The 17,131-nt window shown below is 46.2% G+C and overlaps 2 protein-coding genes and 1 pseudogene across 5 annotated transcripts; 1 reads left to right on the top strand and 2 right to left on the bottom strand.

Annotated features, from left to right (window-relative positions):
• LOC100840374 (katanin p80 WD40 repeat-containing subunit B1 homolog) lies at positions 1-7,810 on the top strand. Of its 4 annotated transcripts, XR_001404870.2 has the most exons (19): positions 2-499; positions 950-1,080; positions 1,425-1,542; positions 1,657-1,883; positions 2,071-2,173; positions 2,841-2,911; positions 3,594-3,668; positions 3,759-3,902; positions 4,006-4,234; positions 4,345-5,241; positions 5,765-5,821; positions 5,896-6,011; positions 6,160-6,282; positions 6,361-6,435; positions 6,521-6,633; positions 6,789-6,908; positions 6,986-7,054; positions 7,150-7,339; positions 7,438-7,810. XR_001404870.2 is itself a non-coding variant. In XM_010242308.3 (18 exons), the coding sequence occupies exons 1-18, from the start codon at positions 466-468 to the stop codon at positions 7,214-7,216; spliced, it is 2,766 nt and encodes a 921-aa protein (XP_010240610.1). In that variant the 5' UTR covers positions 2-465; the 3' UTR covers positions 7,217-7,810. The 4 variants fall into 4 exon arrangements, 3 of the variants coding, with proteins under 3 accessions (XP_014751545.1, XP_010240610.1, XP_010240609.1); XM_010242308.3 differs by having other exon boundaries at positions 4,348-5,241; positions 7,150-7,810; XM_010242307.3 differs by having other exon boundaries at positions 7,150-7,810.
• Positions 7,811-7,994: 184 nt separating this feature from the next.
• On the bottom strand, positions 7,995-9,332 carry LOC100840073. Its single transcript, XM_014895787.2, has one exon. The coding sequence runs from the start codon at positions 8,914-8,916 to the stop codon at positions 8,314-8,316; it is 603 nt and encodes a 200-aa protein (XP_014751273.1). The 5' UTR covers positions 8,917-9,332; the 3' UTR covers positions 7,995-8,313.
• A 1,436-nt stretch (positions 9,333-10,768) lies between these two features.
• LOC100839771 lies at positions 10,769-14,683 on the bottom strand (annotated as a pseudogene).
• Between the last annotated feature and the right edge of the window lie 2,448 nt (positions 14,684-17,131).

Here is a 17,131-nt window from a genome sequence, read left to right as displayed (position 1 = left end):
TCAAAATTTTCGAACTAACCCATCTTCCTCCTACGCCTCCGCCTCGTCCCCTAGCCCCCGGCCCCAGCGCGACGACAGCTCCATTTCCCCCTCCTCCGCCTCCTTCCAACTCAACCCGCGCACCAAACCCGAATTCGCAGCCACCGCATTCCCTCCCCTACCTTCTCCCCCCGCATCTCCACGAGCGGCGGCTGCGGCGGCGGGGGCGCGCTTCCTCCGGCTGTGGTGTGGGCCCACTGGGCAGTGGCGGCGGCGGCGGCGGCGGCGGTGGCGGGGTTTATTCCCCACGGCTGCAGGGCGAGGCCGAGGCTGTGGCGGCCGCGAGCAGGGTGGAGCTGGTGTTGGGGGCTGGCGGCGGCGGCGGGGCGAGATCCGGTTGCCGTTGGGGTGGGCGGCGCGATCTGAGATGGGAGTAACGCCCGCGGCGAGGTTCCCGGTGCGGCGGTGAGGTTGTTTCCGGCAGGCATGACGACCAACACCAAGCGCGCTTACAAGCTCCGTATCCTCGAGATTTCGTTTCGATTTTTTTTTCGTTGTTGTTGCGACAATTGGATTTTGAATTGTTTTTGTTGTTGTTGGGGTGAGGTGCATTGTGTCTGTTTGACCGATCCGTCTCGATGGCCGCGTCCCTTGTTCTAGCTGGACGAGTTAGCTCTGCGAATTTCAGAGGCAGCTGGGGACTTTTTGCTGCTTTTATTTTGATTGGCATTGTAGATTGGTGCTGCACCTTTTAGTGGCGTTAGTGAGATTTAGTTGTGTGTATTGAGCTGTTGGTGATCATTGGTTAGTGGTCTCTGAGTTATGTTTGGTTGCCTGAGAAGTGAGAACTGCTGGCACTGTGTGTTTGTGGAATGCTTGAAGTGCTGCGGCGACCTAATGCAGCTGATTGGGGGGTAATTTTGTTCCTAAAGTTGCGACAATGTGATGCCTTGACTCTCGTTTGGTGTAGAGGAGTTTGTGGCGCACTCGTCTAATGTCAACTGCCTTAAAATTGGGAGGAAGACTTCGCGAGTTCTTGTCACAGGAGGAGAGGACCATAAGGTTAATCTTTGGGCTATTGGGAAGCCCAATTCAATATCGGTAAGATTTCTCTTGTGCTGACTCTAAGTATCACCTAGTCTGCAGAGTGTATTTCCACAGTTAAGTAGGCAAACAGAACTATGAACTCAATCCAAGAAAATTCTTGACTGCACTTCAAGTTGATTACTAATGACAATTTCACTAGTTTAGCTGTTGATGACTTCAGCTTTATGTTGGTTTTCGATTAATGTTGACATACTTTTATGTTAAGCATCAACCCACAGATGATTATGTGTTTGAGTGTGGTAGCTATAGTTGCCACAACTGTCATATACGGTGTTTTTAGTTGATGGAATACTCCACTTGATTCACCTCTATGCCCTTTTCATCATTTTCTTGTACAGAGTTTACCGGGGCATACAAGTGCGGTGGAGTCTGTTGCTTTTGATTCCACAGAAGTATTTGTGGCTGCAGGAGCAGCCAGTGGGACAGTTAAATTATGGGATTTAGAGGAGGCGAAGAGTACGTAACTATGGATTCATTACTTACTATTTATATTAGCGAATATTCTTTGATATGAGCAGCCTGTGTCACTACATTTTAATAAATGCATAACTTGCCCTGCTACATGTGTAGTTGTCCGCACGCTTACTGGACATAGATCAAACTGTATGTCCGTTGATTTCCATCCATTTGGAGAATTCTTTGCCTCTGGGTCATTGGATACTAATCTGAAGATATGGGATATAAGAAGGAAGGGTTGTATCCACACGTACAAAGGTCATACGCGTGGGGTGAATGCTATTAGATTCACACCCGATGGCCGTTGGGTTGTTTCTGGTGGTGAAGATAGTGTAGTGAAGGTAAGGTTTGTTAGCAATGATTTGTGTTGTGTATTTCAATTGCAAATTCTTGTCATGTGGTTTAGTTTCTTCCATTATCCTTTGAATGCCACTGTATACTTGCATTATAAATTAGTATAAAATGGAACTCAACATGACCATTTTATCTTGTATTTCATTGAAGTTATAATCAGTCTTGCCTTGGCAGATCTGGGATCTAACAGCTGGAAAGTTACTACATGAGTTCAAGTCCCATGACGGTCAAATTCAGTGCATAGATTTTCATCCCCATGAGTTCCTTCTGGCAACAGGTCGGCTTCACATTTAATAATGCCCATCTGTCATTTATATATTCATCTGTCTTGGTCCTTCAGTGTTAATACTTTATTTTGAACTCCTGTCTTTCCATTTTGATAGTGAAAACACTTATTTGTTCATTGAGCATGCACATGCTATTTAAAGACTTGTTGCTTTATATGGAAATATGAAACTGACCATTATGGTCATAACTATTCATTATACATACTGGCCCACCTACAATTTTTCTTTAAAAGGCCCACCTACATTGTTTGCTATCCGGTATCCAGCTTTGCAAAATGTCAAATTGTCTTTCTCTCGCATATTTTAACTTGTTGCATCAATATGTGACTCAACCTTAATGCTGTGGGCTATCTTGCTTGTCATGGTTCTAAATTTTGTTTTCACATTTGCTAGTAATTATAAGGTGTTGATAATAATAGGTTCTAATCCCTTACGTTGTTGAAATTATGTACTGCTTAGAAACTTCCGATTTGGTGGCATATGATATAATAGGAGCCTCGTACTATTTTGGTTACCAGTGCAGATGCATGCATTCTTCCAGGTTGCAAACAGTACTAAAATAGAACTGTTACTGCCACTGTCAGAAGTTGTCTTTTGCTGTTTTTATGTCTGATTTTCTACTAAAGATTCGTTGCGTGGCACTGTTGCCTCACTCAGGTTCAGCTGATAAAACTGTCAAGTTCTGGGATTTGGAGACCTTCGAGTTGATTGGATCTACTGGACCTGAGGTATAGTATTATGTTTGATTTTCTTGTAAAGGTTATGCACCTTATTCAGTTTAACTTTGCCATGCATTTTGTGCAACAGAGGATTTTCTTTAAACCTGAGGTCACTGATTCCAGAACCACAATGTACGAGAATGAATGTTCAAGTGTCTAGAGGTCCTAGCTGCAATTCCATAAAAAGAAAAAAGAATAACCAGCAAGAAAAACTAACATCCCCATGGTTGGGAGTTGGACATTATTTCCTCAATGAATAGCTTTAGTATTTGTTCACCTATGTTTCATCAAAGCAGTACAAGGATGGAATGGAAATAATATCTCCTTGAGGAGGATCATGCATGAAAGTTTGCAGTACGTTTCATTTGAACTTAATTACTCCCTCCGATCCATATTACTTGTCGAAATATTACATGTATCTAGACGCTTTTTAAACATATATACAACCATATTTGAGCAAATTTGAGACAAGTAATATGGGTTGGAGGAAGTATCATTTGTTGAGACAAGGCTAAATATCCCCTCTATGTCAAGTAGACCATATTACCCTTCAAAGTTAAAAGGGATTACTTCTAATATCCTCTGTTCATCTGCACCGAAATTGTATACCAAAAAAAAAGGTGTTCCGATGTAAGATCCCTTATTGTCATCTTCATTTAATTACATGCTGATGTTTCTACTCGAATATCAGATGACAGGTGTACGGTCCATGACATTCAATCCTGACGGAAGATCTCTATTATGTGGGTTGCATGAGAGCTTAAAGGTAGTGTTATTATTTCCTTATGTGATCCTGTTACTAGACTTCTGTTCTCCATGTCTTCCAGAGGTAACTTGATAACTTCTCTTAAAATAGGTTTTCTCTTGGGAACCGATAAGATGTCATGATACTGTCGATGTGGGATGGTCTAGATTGTCTGATCTAAATGTCCACGAGGGAAAACTTCTTGGTTGTTCTTCTAATCAAAGTTGCGTTGGAATATGGGTTGTTGATCTAACGGTACGCTGTTGACCTTTCAGCTATAATTCTAACACCAGTATGCTATTCTCAACTGGAGTCTCTTGTTTTTAGTTGACTGCTAACCAAACAATCAAATTGGCAGCGTCTTGAGCCATACACAACAGGTACTTCAACAAAACTCAGTGGTCATTCTGAATTGAAGACTTTGTCAAGTGGCACTATGCCATTACAAAATGACAGTGGTTCAAGGGCTAACATAGGGCGATCATCAGTTATGCAAAATTCAGAGAATAACTTAAAGGTTTCTACAGGAAGACTTTCAGTTTCTCAAAATTCAGATTCTGCACCCAAAGAGACAAAACCAACAACTTGTATGTTACTGATCTTCTCTATCTAGTATCTACACATGTTTGTATTTTAAGAACTGAAACACTTCATTTTCCTAATCAGTCCTTTATATATTCTTGTTACCATAATGAAGCAGGTGGCATGGTTCCAAACACACCTCAAAGGGCCGGAATTAGCTCCAGTACTAAAACAGTTGGACATTCAACTTTTGCATCTGGTGGCACCACCTTGAAGAGAAGTTCACTGAAGAGTAGCAATGCTTCTAATCCTCACAATTTCAGTAAAGCTGACGTGGTGCCTGTGATCATCCCAAGAACTAGCTCAGGAACAGAACTGGATACTGATTCTAGAAGTTATACTGCTGATGCGGGCCCTGTTATTTCGAAGGCAAGCAGAAGGGTAGAGCCTGCTACTGATCCTAGGAAAGAAATTGCTGATGTTGCACCTGTTGTTCCTAGAACAGGCTCAAGAATGGAAATGGCCTCTGATTCAGCACCTGATGTTGTCTCTAGGGCAGGCAGAAGGTTAGATTCTTCTGCTGATTCTCGGAAGGAAAGTACTGATGCAGCAACTGTTGTTCCCAGGGTAACTTCAAGAATGGAAATGGCCTCTGATTCTGTACCTGTTCTTTCTAAGGCAGGCAGAAGGTTTGAGTCTGCTACTGATTCAAGAAAAGAAAGCGCTGATATGGCACCCGTTGTTGTTCCCAGAGCAACTTCAAGAATGGAAATGGCCTCTGATTCTAGGAGAGAACCTTCTGCTGGAAGAGTGTCACCTTTTAGGGTTCAATCACGTTACGCTGAATCAAGGAAGTTAAGCAATGCCAAAGTTGATATAGACAAAGTTGATGCGGGAAGCAAAGATACTGAAGCTAATGACCTTACTTGTCAAATATTTCTTCCTCGGAGGAATGGTGGCATTCAAACAGTAAATTCCGAAGAATCTCGTGACGATGTAAAGCCTGGTGCAGTTTATAGGTCGGGATTTTCAGGTTCATCAGAATCAAATACGAGCCACCGCAATGAGAGTTGTATGATCCTTGCCCTTAACATGCTTATCTGTTTTATGTGCTGCTGCATTTTGATTGAAAACTGCTCTCACACCATATGCTTATCAGAGCACAACAATGTTGGGATTGTGGGTTTCAGTGAGATCACATAATGGTTCTTCTGTGATTTTGGTCAAATTTCCCTTCCCCTGTTGTCCTATACTGAACCAATTGTTACGAGCAACTAAATTTATTTGTTCAAACTTGTTCTTCAATTATCTCTGTAGATAGATATTTTCATATGCTTTAGTTGCTAGCTGAATTTGATAATTAGTGTTGCCTTTGTTCACTATTTACTGTCAATATCATGGGTTGTTAAAATTTATTTTCTGAATGTTCTGAGAAACATCTACTCTTTTTGGTTACTGAGTCATTAGTTGTCCTTTGTGTTTTGGCTAGACAATCTTTATTTGACAAATCATGTGTCGAAATTTGAGGTTACCTGCAAATTTCATGTAATTGTGAATAAATTTTAATTGTTTGAGCATTTGGTACTGCTTTACAGATGTTCCTAGAATGCGTAAGCCAAGAGATAACTGCTATATGGAAGTTTCAAGAGCAGGTATTTATCATTTGCTTTGCTTTGGTCCTTCCAATAATTTGTGGTTCAGGTCTGAATCTTGAAGTATCATGTAGGAAGAACAAGATCAATTGTTTCTAATTGGGAAGAAAGGGATGAGTCTACAAGCCATGAAGAACCAACGACAAGCAATTCTTCTTTGGTGGCTCCTAGAGGCCGATTGTATTCATCTGTATGTCTGGGATAACGGCAAGCTCTTAATTGTTCTGTTCGCGCTGTTAAATTAATTGTGTGCACAATGCTCATTAGTAGTTGTCTATATGATGTTGTTATATCATCTTTAATTTAATATCAGCAACTTCGTTTTTTGCTTTTTGTAGAGAGGAAGCAGTCAAGCGTCTGAAACTAATGTCATAGTAACTGATGAGGATGTTTTATCTCTTCTCATCGAAGAGCATGAGCTATTTCTGAGCTCAACGCGATCTCGTCTGACAAAATTGCAGGTCTGTAATGTGGTTGCTGACAGGCTCCATCTGACTGTTTTTATCCCAAATTTATCTTAAGTTTTAACTGACTTGCAGATTCTTCATCAAATGTGGCAAAGAAATGACATAAGGGGTGTTTTCGCAGCAATGGAGAAGATGTCTGATCATGCTGTCAGTACTTTACAACATTTCTTTATCCCCATGAAACAAGGGTTACATTGATGATTCATGATCGTAAGATGTCTGCTAACTCCAGGTATCTGCTGATATGGCGGGTGCTCTGATGGAGAAAGGCGAAACTATCACATTGGATCTATGTACCACTATCCTGCCTGTCCTCGCTGATCTACTGGAGAGTAAAACGGACAGGTAAGCTCTTCTAGTTTTGTAAAAAGTTATGATTGTCTTCTGAGGTTATTTTCAACTACAAACGGTCATTATTGGCATCAATGTTTTTATTGACCCATATTTGTGATCTGTGCACTGCAATACACATTATTTTCTCATGAAATAAATCTTTGCAGGCATGTAGTTGTATCATTGGAATTGGTGGTGAAGCTTGTCAGGACCTTTGGGCCAGTAATACATTCAACTGTATCAGCTGGTCCATCTTCTGTTGGTGTAGATCTTCAGATGGAGCAAAGGTATTGTCAGTCAGGTGCTCTCCTAGTATGCCTATACTAGATTACGTAATATTCTATTACTTGTTTTGTCATCTTAGGAGGGAGCGGTGCAACCTATGCTTCATTGAACTGGAGAAAGTAAAAAATAAGCTTCAGTTTCTTACAAGGTATATTGGTGTTCTAAAGCTGTTCTGAACCAAATTCGTACCTCTACAAGTTTGAATTTCATGATATTCATATCCTGTTCCTTTTCTATTAACAGAAGAAAAGGGGCAGTCGCAAACACCGCGCAGGAGCTCAGTCTTGTCTTCCAGGAAATTATGCAGTAGACTGACCACACATCCTCATACAAATACACAATTAAAAGGGAAATTCTTCCCTCTGGTATCACCAAGATTGGAATCTGTTGCCATGGAGCGCGGCTTGTTTTTGCGCTACCTTGAGGCTCCAAGGTCAGACCAGCAGCAGTAACATTTTGTTGCTACTGCTCATGCCCTTTGTACAATACTAACCCTCATTGGTTGGCATCCTTGCCATTTGGAAAGGGTAGCCAGCAGAACAATGATTCCAGCCGCAGTGTTGCTCTCATGACGTTTCACCAGCTCCTGAAGGTATTGTTTGGTCACGACCTTGAGGTCAAAAAGGCCTTCGCCGGTGCTTGTAAATGCTGTAGCCTCCGTCACTTCTGTGTATCGGGTTGCATTTGATAGTTTGTTGTTGGGTTGTATGTCTCCGTCAGATTCGGTGACAAGAGTGACGAGTGAATGTGAGCCTGATCCATGTACAATTGTACACCATTTTTTGAAGTGTTATCTGAGATTTGGACTCTTGATCCACGACCTAACTATTTGAACTGTGGAATGATGCAACTAGGTGTTGATCCTCTTTGTTCAATATAAAATTCCCTGGTGGCATCGTCTGAATTCTCTGGAAGATCTCTATAAGTGTTGGTTGAGTTGGTATTTCTTCAAAAACAAACAGTACATCATATGTTCTATCTTATCCAAATTCTGGAGAACAACATACATATATGCTCTCTGCCTCTTCTGTGTCACTCAAGTACTGAAGATACTAAAAAACTGCTCATCGCCCTGCTTGGAAGAAAAATGAGCTGACCAGCAAACAACTGTTCCATTCTTATTCAACTTCCATCCAAATTCCTCACAACCAAGGGAAGGACCTGCCTGACTGACCTACCGACAACATAGGCAGAAATAACTTGAACCGAAACTAAACTAAACACAAACACCATCTGGAATCAATCAAAACACAACACACAAACGAAGAACACGGTGAGTACCGGAAGAGACCGAGGCAACTACTGCAGAGCAAGTACCCCGTCGGTCTCCTCCTCCCTTATTCCTTTGACCAAAACAGAGAGCCTAGATACTGGCGCCGGACGGCCGGAGAAATGGTCGGCGGCGGCCTAGCAGGTGGGGACGCAGGACTTGGAGCACTTGGCGGCGCACTTGGCGTGGGCGGAGAGGGTGCAGCCTTTGCCGCAGAGCAGCCGCTTCTTGTGGCACTCCTCCTTGCTCAGGCAGCTCTTCCCCGCCCCCGCCGACGCCGACGCCGACTTCTCCCCTTCCTTGCTGCTCCCGCCGTTCCCCTCCTCCTTGCCGTGCTCCCCGCTCTCCTTGCCGTTGCCGCCGCTCGCCGCGGGCACCGACCCCGGGTCGCCGCCCTGGATCGAGATCGCCGCCGCCATCGCCGGCTTCGTCCCGGCCGGCAGCGAGGCGCGCGCGCCGCCGTCCTTCTTCTCCGCCGTCTGCACCGCCGTGAGCGCCTCCGCCCACGCCATCTGCGCCGCCGGCTCCTCCTTAATCTGCGGCATCAGCTGCTGCTGCTGCGCGCGGGCGGCTTCCACGAGCTCGTCCAGCAGCAGCGCCCGCTTGTTGTCCTGCGGCTCCTCGTGAAGAAGCGGATGCTCGTCGTCCTGCGGCTCGATCGCCGCCGCGGCGGTCGCCATGGCCGCCGCGAGCGCCACGAGGAGCAGCAGAACCGCTGCCGGCACCGAGGAGCGAGACATGGTGGCCGGACGAGCTAGCTAGCTAGCAGTAGCAACCTCTGCAGCTAGCTAAGCTTAGACCGATCTCTGATCTAGCTAGCCTTGGATCGGCGCGTGAGTGCTGCGAGAGCTTTGGACGAGCTGGAGCTAGCAGTCAGTGAGTTGCTGCTGGCGAGGTCTTGGGGGCGCGCCTACTTATAGTGCCGGAAGAGCGTCCCGGGCGGCGACCATGGCGTGGCGCAACCACCTCCTTCCCGATCTCGGTGCCAAGCGCGAGGCGCGTGCCTGCGCGCCGTGGATCATCGAGTGGACCGGACCGGCACAGCAAGCATGCAGCGGCAGCATGAACCATGCATGAACCGCTAGCTACACTACAGAGAGCTTTCTGGGAGAACACCGGCCCCCTGCTTCTGCATGCCAGATTGCTACAAAGTCCCACTGGTTCTGATAATTTTTGAACTAGACATATATGCATGAACCGCTAGCTGCAGAGAGATCGAGCTTTCTGGGAGAACCTTGTAAAATTAATATATATCATAGGAGCCTCTCCTACTGTTTTCCGGTAAAAAACCCCCCGAAGAAAACCCTAATCGCCCTCCAAATGCAAGAGGAACTTTTCAATTTTTGAGTTGCCTGAAAAGGAACTTTGCAGAAAATAAAAGTGAGTGGGAAAATGTTGCTAATTAATTACACCGTGACAGCGGCACATCTGCACACGGCAACGAGACTCTAGTAGCTCCTCAAACTGGTCAGACCCCTCGGTGATGTGCCGGAAGGCCGACCGCAACAATGCTCGGTCGGCAACCGACAACACCGATCAGATTTGATCCACTTTTGCTTAAGAGCTCTTTTACGGCACCCTGAGATAAATATGGACCGTCTATCTATCCAAATCTAATGGCTAATATTATTTGGTACTCCAACACAATTCCACAGAGTGCCATCTTCAAAAACTAGGGACGCTAGGGGCAAAACCATAATTATCACTAGTTTCTTATTTTGTTAATCTGTATTTTTGGAATCGATCTGTACAAGATCGCTAAGGTATCAACTATCAAGATAGGATCAAAACTCCTGATATATCCTGATCCGGTGATCCCAAAATAACAAGATGCGGGCGGCCATCCGACACTGCATGGGACATGGGAGCGGGGAGGGGTCAAGGACGGTTCAGTCGGTCAAGGTGAAGCGCGCCGTCGTGTGCGGGGCTGGGTGGCCGGCCGGTGTTCCGCCATCGCACTTGAGAGTTGAGGCACCGCCGCTGGCCGACAATAAAAACCTAATATCACACCACTTCAGAGGTGCAACAATGCTCGGTCAGCAATCGACAACACCAATTAGATTTGATCCTTTTGCTTAAAACTCGGGTCCTTGAGATATACTTGAGATTATACCTGGGCAAACCCCGGGCCGGGCCGGGCTTCATAAAAGCCTGACGGTCAAACCTGAAGCCCGAGCCCGGCCCGGCCCGAAACACCGAAAATAGGCTATTTAAGCATTAAAATAATTATTTTCGAAATAAATAAATGATTTTTATACCTATTTTTCCTTAAAAAATACCCGTTTTTAGTCATTTCGGGCTTTTTTGGGCTTTCAGGCCGAGCTTGGGACTGAAAAGGGATGCCCGAGCCCGGCCCGGGACGTCGGGCTTCGGGCCGGGCCGGCCCACCCATGCCCAGGTATACTTGAGATATAGTCACACCCGTAATATGCACATCATCAAATAGTTATACTGCAAAGATATATACCATGACAGATTTAATACAACCAATATAGATCGAGTTGTAAATGTTAGTAGATTTGTCTACGGTAGCTTAAATTGATCAAATTTTAAGGACTTAATTTTAGATATATACATTGGAATAACAGATGGATCTCTCTAGTGAGCGTCGCCGAGAGTACATTGTGGCTCCTGAAACTCTTGGCACCCCTCAGCGCCGATCTCTATGAAGGCTGCCAAGAGCCTCGGCACCATGTTGGCAAGAGCAAGCTTCAACCCGGCAGAGCACGACCCCTCCCTGCTCAGCCGATCAATGGCATGAGCATCACCGATGAGCGTGCCGACAACTCTCCCCTTCAGCTGCAACGCCTCGCATAGCCTGAGCATGAACCTCCCTCGATGGCGAAAGTGGTAATTGCTCGGTCCGGAGGGTGAGCAGGTAAGCATTCTCACTGTAGGGCAGCGCGTTGCAGTGACCCTCCGGCGTGCCCACTTGGGCCTCGTATCTGGCCTTGTTGTAGTAAGGATGGTCGTTGAGGACGAGACCCTGATGGAGGCGAGGACCGGGAGGAGGCTTGACGTGGCCGGCGACCAGACCTTGGTGCCCTCGCCGTCGAATGTGCCGAGCAGGCTCAGGCACACCGTATCGGACTCGTACAGGTTGGGGTTGAGACGCAGGCCGAACGAGTGGTAGTACACTTGAGGCGGCGCCGCCGGGTAGGTCGGCGGGAGATGCAGGTCGAAGAAGAAGAGACCGTCGCTGTACGGTGTCCCGCTTGCCCCCGCCATCACCGCCCGGAGCTTGTCCATCCTGTCCTCGAACGCTCGTACGTAAATAGTTTCTGAACATAGAGCCACAAGTTCATCAACTCCGTAAAAATGAACACTTTAGTACACAAACTCCAAAAACACACTCTTAAACCCCTAAACTGTGTCACTTTAGTCCAAAAACGGTTCGGCGAGGCTTAAACACGCCACATCGGCTTCCGCCAAGACTTCGGGTTGCTACTCGAATTTCTCAGAATTTTTTTTTGCACAATCACCATGCCCGAGCCGCCCGCGCACAGACGGGATCCTGGGGCCTTGAGAACCACGTCGTTGCCGCAGCCGCCTTGCCTAAGGTTGCTATCAAGCTCATAACGCTCAATTTTGACGAGAGGATGTCGGTGAAGGGTCGCCGAAACCGTCGTGGCGTGTTTAAGACTGATCGAACCGTTTTTTGACCAAAGTGACACAGTAGCCCCAATTTATGGGTTTAAGTGTGCGTTTTCCGAGTTCATGTACTAGTGGTGTATTTAACTTAGTTAACTCATTTTGCTCGAGACATGAAGAACTACATTTCTTGTGTACTGTCATTCATATATTGGAGTACGTACGTACCTGGCAAATCGTTCTGAAGCATTTTCCATTCCTTTTGCACCGTCTTGGCCCAACTCTTCCCACGGCTACCGCCCTGCAACTCGTTGAAAAGGTTAATTAGGGTTTGATATAGCTAGATCTGTACTACACTCGATAAGATGTTTCCTATCATAAGCTTATTAAAGTTAATTGTAGGCTCATTTACTTCTTTCAAGTCAAGTGATAAAGTTTTGTAAAAGAAAAATCGAACAAAGTCGTTTTTCCTTGTACTAGTAATTGCAGCTGCGTGGCAGCAAAATATTCTTTCAAGTCAAGTGTATTGTATACACCGTTGTATTCTTCTTTCAAGTCAAGTGATACAGTACTGCACCACGGTGTATATCAATTTAAAGAAGTTGCTGCCACGCAGCTGCAATAATCATCATAATTAAGAAGACGCTAGCTCACTTAATTTACTTCTTTCAAGTCAAGTGATACAGTACTGCACCACATGTAAACTTTTTTTATTAACCTAACATTAAATTAACTACCTGACGTTATTCACTTTCTTCGAGGAAACTTATATACTGCTCCCTCCGTTATGTGACTTCAATTTATCCAAACATGAATGTATATATCTATGTTTAAAAAGCGTCTAAATAGATAGATGCATGTAATAAAAAATCATTTAATATGAGACGTTGGAAGTATTTTACATGGTCCGTGACGTCAAGGTAGGGGTGGTCCGGATGGCTGATCTGCAGTACACTCTGAAACGTGGGGAACAGAAGGATCCTTGAGAGCACGTAGCATCGTCGTTCCTTGTCACGGCAACAGTAGGGCTTCGTGTCGCGGCTGCCGGGCCGTCGTCGCCTTCCACGTCGCTGTCGACGTCGGCTGTGTCCTCTGGATCATTGTCCTAGAATCATGAGTGTATACTATCAGGTACTCCAGAATTAGCACATACAGACGAAAAATGTTACTACACCAGTACACCTTCTTCCACCCAATCGCCCAACTCATCCAGCACTTGCCTGTAGTTCTGCTCCTGGATTAGAACGATCTCATGGGGCAACACCTGCATATTAATGATATTCCACTTGAGCAGACAGTGTACCACATAGATCGATCACTGTGGCTGCTGCTGCTTCTTCTTCTTCTGATTTCTGAATGTATCAGTGTCGTGAGACATTGCACTTCGTAAGTCTTTGGAATATTCATAATAAAAGTTTATTTTATCGTAAGTTTGTTGTGCAATGGTAGGTCTTGTTGCTGTTGCCAGCTTGTAGTAATACCGGACCAGCAATTCCGTCGTTATGGGTTGATACTAGAGTACCTGACGGGCGACGAAGGAGTACTACGCTTCCGTAGAAAGCCGAGTGATCCGAGTCCCTTTCCAGATCGTACGCGCTCACTGTATAATCCTCGCCGCCGCCGCGCACCGGCGCCACGATGACCGTCTGGTCCTTGCAATTGGAGCTCCTGACGACGCCTGCCTCGTCGTTGCCGACGACGACACGCTGCCCCGGGAACAAGTCTTTTCTCGTTGGCCATGTCGAAAGGGACGAGGAGCTTGGACGGCACGGCGAGCTGCCGCGTGCCGTCCTGCCACAGCACGTCCACGGAGGGGCGCGTGTTGGCCACCACCATTGCCCACTCACAATTCTCCCTCTTACAATTCTCCCTCCTCCTCCTGGCTCGTGCCCGTCGCCGTCTGTGCCCAAGAAGCTCTAAGAAGTGCTTCCGATAACCAGGCCTCGCATCTGCAGCATCATCATCAATGGTGGCTGTAGGCGGGAGGAAGAAGCACTGGTCAGCCACGCCCCAGCAGCAATCGGAGGCGGAGCAGAAGAAGGCGAGATTCTTGGGGTCTTGGTATGCAGGAGGAGGAGCGTCCAAGCCGGTGCCGCCGTGCCTCGACGCGATCCAGCTGACAAGCGCCCCGGACGTGCGCACCTTGACGACGGTGCCTACGGCTTCCTCACGGCCCGGAACCCGAAGACGACGACCCCAGCTGAGCCACGGCGCCTGCTTGAACGGGACGCCGCTGACGAGCTGCCCCGGGGAGAAGACGCAGTTCATCTGGTGCCGGCAGCGGAGGTCGTCGCCATCGTCGTCCAGCAGCAGCCGCTTGGACTCCGCGTCCTCCACCCGGCACACGGCGCCACCGTCGAAGCGCACGTCGACATCGACCGGCAGCTCCACGACGCGGCCCAGCCACGGCCCGGACACCACGAGGTCGCCGAGGCGGCACGCCCTTGATGAGCTCCGTCACCATGCCGCTCCCGTCGTCGCGCTTGTACACGTCGAGCGCCGTGGCGACGCCCGTGACCACGCCGATCTGGCCGCCGCCTGGCCCACGTGCAGGTGGCTCGTGTCGGCCACACGGAGCTCGGCGGCCTTCTTCTCGATGGCGCAGCCGTCCACGAGCATCACCGTGTACGTGTCCACCAAGTCGTTTGCAATTGCTAGGCCGCGGTCGCCGAGCCTCCGATGCCCGAAAGTCACCAGGTCCCCCCATGAAAATACTGTTTGGGGCCATCTTTTCTCGATCCGGCCCCTTCTTCTTCTTGATCGATCAACGGCTCAAAAGCAGCTGGATCGATCAACGGCGCTGTATGTTCAAAATTAAGCTGGATCGCCATGGACAGCTAGATATATAAGCATGTACCTGCCTACAGCTAGCGCCGTGCATTTATATGACTCGTACACGGTGAGATAATCTCGCATTACTAGACGGACTCGGTTTGATTTAAACACCCTGTCCAAGCTAAATCGATCAGGTCTTCTTAAAATTTGACCAAGTTATAATCTACTGCCAACATTTACAGCTCTATATACTAGTTTTATTAAATGGATTTGTTATGGTGTAATTGTTCGATGGTTTAGATTTTCGTTTTTTATACTCTCAATTATATTTTAATTTTTTTTTGCCGCGTGTCTGTTAGCAATTAATATACGGGAATTATAATGAACGAACCTTCGCTCTACGTCCTCTCTGCGCGACGCGCTGTGAGCGCCGGCCGCCAGCGTGCTCATCCACCCATCCCCTTCCTCTCGCGGCATTTCGCTGACGCGTCCCCGCCGTGGCCGCACGCTTCCCCAGCCGGCACGGCGCCGCCACGATCCCCGCCATCGGGCGCTGCCCCTGCCGCCGCCACCCCGAGCCCCACCGCCGGGCGCTGCCCCGAGCCGCAGGAAGAACAAGTGGAGAAGGCCGCGTGCTCTGCGGGATTGACGACAGGAGTCAGTCACGGGACGAGGGGGCAGGTAGGAATCGGGATCGATTGTTCTAGTATGGATTTCTCTGTTCTCCGGCGAGATCGCGGCCATGGTTCTGTCCTCACTGTCCGATTAATTGGTTCTCCAGCGCAGTGCAGTTGACTTCCTGTGTATGCTAGCTTTGGAATTATTTTGCGACTGAAGTATGCATTGTTTGCCCGATTGATTTGGTTTTGTGTCAGATTGAGTTGGGTTCCTGTTCTTCTAGTTCTTTGTTCGAAATGATTCGGGCCAGTTGTTTCTCTTGTTTTCAGAGCTAATACAGCATCCGTCCTAACCATTTTGCTAGTGCTGCTAATTTGTTTAGTCTACCAATTGATAATTGTGCGTGGATTTGTTCGATTTTCTTAGGTTGGTTATGAAATCATTGTTGTAATTCAGATTATTGTAGTTGAAATCTATTTGTAAATGCCTAAATTTACGGTTTCGCGCTTATAAACCGGCCTGTGAAAGGTTTACATACCGAGTGTAAGGGATCTGTTCTGCCTATGTCAAATTGGTACCGCAAAACTTGTTTGCCGTAAATTAAATGCATGGTTATTTGTGTTCACTGCGATTGGCAGTTTGTGCTCATTACGGGAGGCAATTTGTGTTCATTACGAGTGTCATCTTGCTTTTATTAAGGTTGGCAATTTATATTCATTAGGTACGACATGGAGATAAGATTTGTGTGGTGTCGCTTTGCATGTAGATGATAGCTCGATTCTGGAGTGGAGGAGATGCGGGATGCGCTGGTGGGTGGTAAATTTTGACTAAAATGGATCGACACAATTATTTGTGTTCATTACAGATGACAATTTGTGTTCGTGAGGGGCGGCAATTTGTATTCATTAGGGGATGGCATTTTGTGTTCCTGAGGGGCGGCACATTAGGGGGTGGCAATTTGTGTTCGTGTGGGGCGGCAATTTGTATTCATTAGGTATGTCAGTTTGTGTTCGTTAGGGGTGGCAATTTTATTCATTAGAAGATGGCAATTTATTCATTAGGGGGTGAGAATTTATATTCATCAAGGGATGCCAATTTCTGCATTAGGGGTGGCAATTTGTATTCCTAAAGAGTGACAATTTGTATTTGTTTACGAGGTGACAACGGGATAAGTTTTTGCGGGGATGTTAATGGAGGTGGTAGCTTGATTTAGAGTGAGGAGTTGCAATATGCGTTTATGGGACTTAGATTTTGACCGAAACAAGGTGTAGATGATTATTTATGTTCATTAGGGATGGCAGTTTGTGTTAACTAGGAGTTGCAATTTGCGTGTGGTAGATTTTGAACTAAATATTATTATTTAACATAACTATTTATGTTCATTACGGGTGGAAATTTGTGTTCATTATGGGTGGCAATTTGCGGGTGTTAGGTTTGACCGAAATATATTCCTTTTGACATAGTTATTTGTGTTCATTGTGGGTTGCAATTTGTATACATTAATGTGACAATTTGGGGGTGCTTAGATTTTTTACCAAATATTTTTTACATGATTATTTCTGTTCATTATGGGTGGCAATTTGTATTAACGGACGTCCATTTAAATTATGTGTGTTGGAGCGGAGATGCGAGATATAGTAGTGGGTGGCAGATTTTGACCGAAATCAATAGACATGGCTTATGTGTTCATTAATGGCGTCAAATTTTGTTTAGTAGGGCGGCAAATTTTGTTCACTAGGTGCGTCAATTTATGTTCTTTAGGGGGTGACAAAAAGACATGATTTGTGTGGGTTCGTTCTGAACGTAGGTGGTAGCTCGATTTGGAGTATCGGAGACACATAATGCGATGGTGGGTGGTAGATTTTGACCTAAAAAATTGACACGGTTATTTGTGTTAATTAGCGATGGCATTTGTACTCTGTACAGGATGCAATTTGCCGATGTTAAATTTTGACTGAAATATTTTGTTTA

Source organism: Brachypodium distachyon, chromosome 5 (assembly GCF_000005505.3).
Source record: "Brachypodium distachyon strain Bd21 chromosome 5, Brachypodium_distachyon_v3.0, whole genome shotgun sequence".
In the NCBI taxonomy this organism is placed as follows: Eukaryota; Viridiplantae; Streptophyta; class Magnoliopsida; order Poales; family Poaceae; genus Brachypodium; species Brachypodium distachyon.
This window is presented reverse-complemented; position numbering and strand designations above follow the sequence as displayed.

Coding starts and splice junctions, on each gene's coding strand:
- LOC100840374 (XM_010242307.3), top strand. CDS start 466: ATGACGACCAACACCAAGCGCGCTTACAAGCTCC. Junction 1,884..2,070: donor GTGAAGATAGTGTAGTGAAG/GTAAGGTTTGTT, acceptor TTGCCTTGGCAG/ATCTGGGATCTAACAGCTGG. Junction 7,055..7,149: donor AAGCTTCAGTTTCTTACAAG/GTATATTGGTGT, acceptor TTCTATTAACAG/AAGAAAAGGGGCAGTCGCAA.
- LOC100840073 (XM_014895787.2), bottom strand. CDS start 8,916: ATGTCTCGCTCCTCGGTGCCGGCAGCGGTTCTGCTGCTCCTCGTGGCG.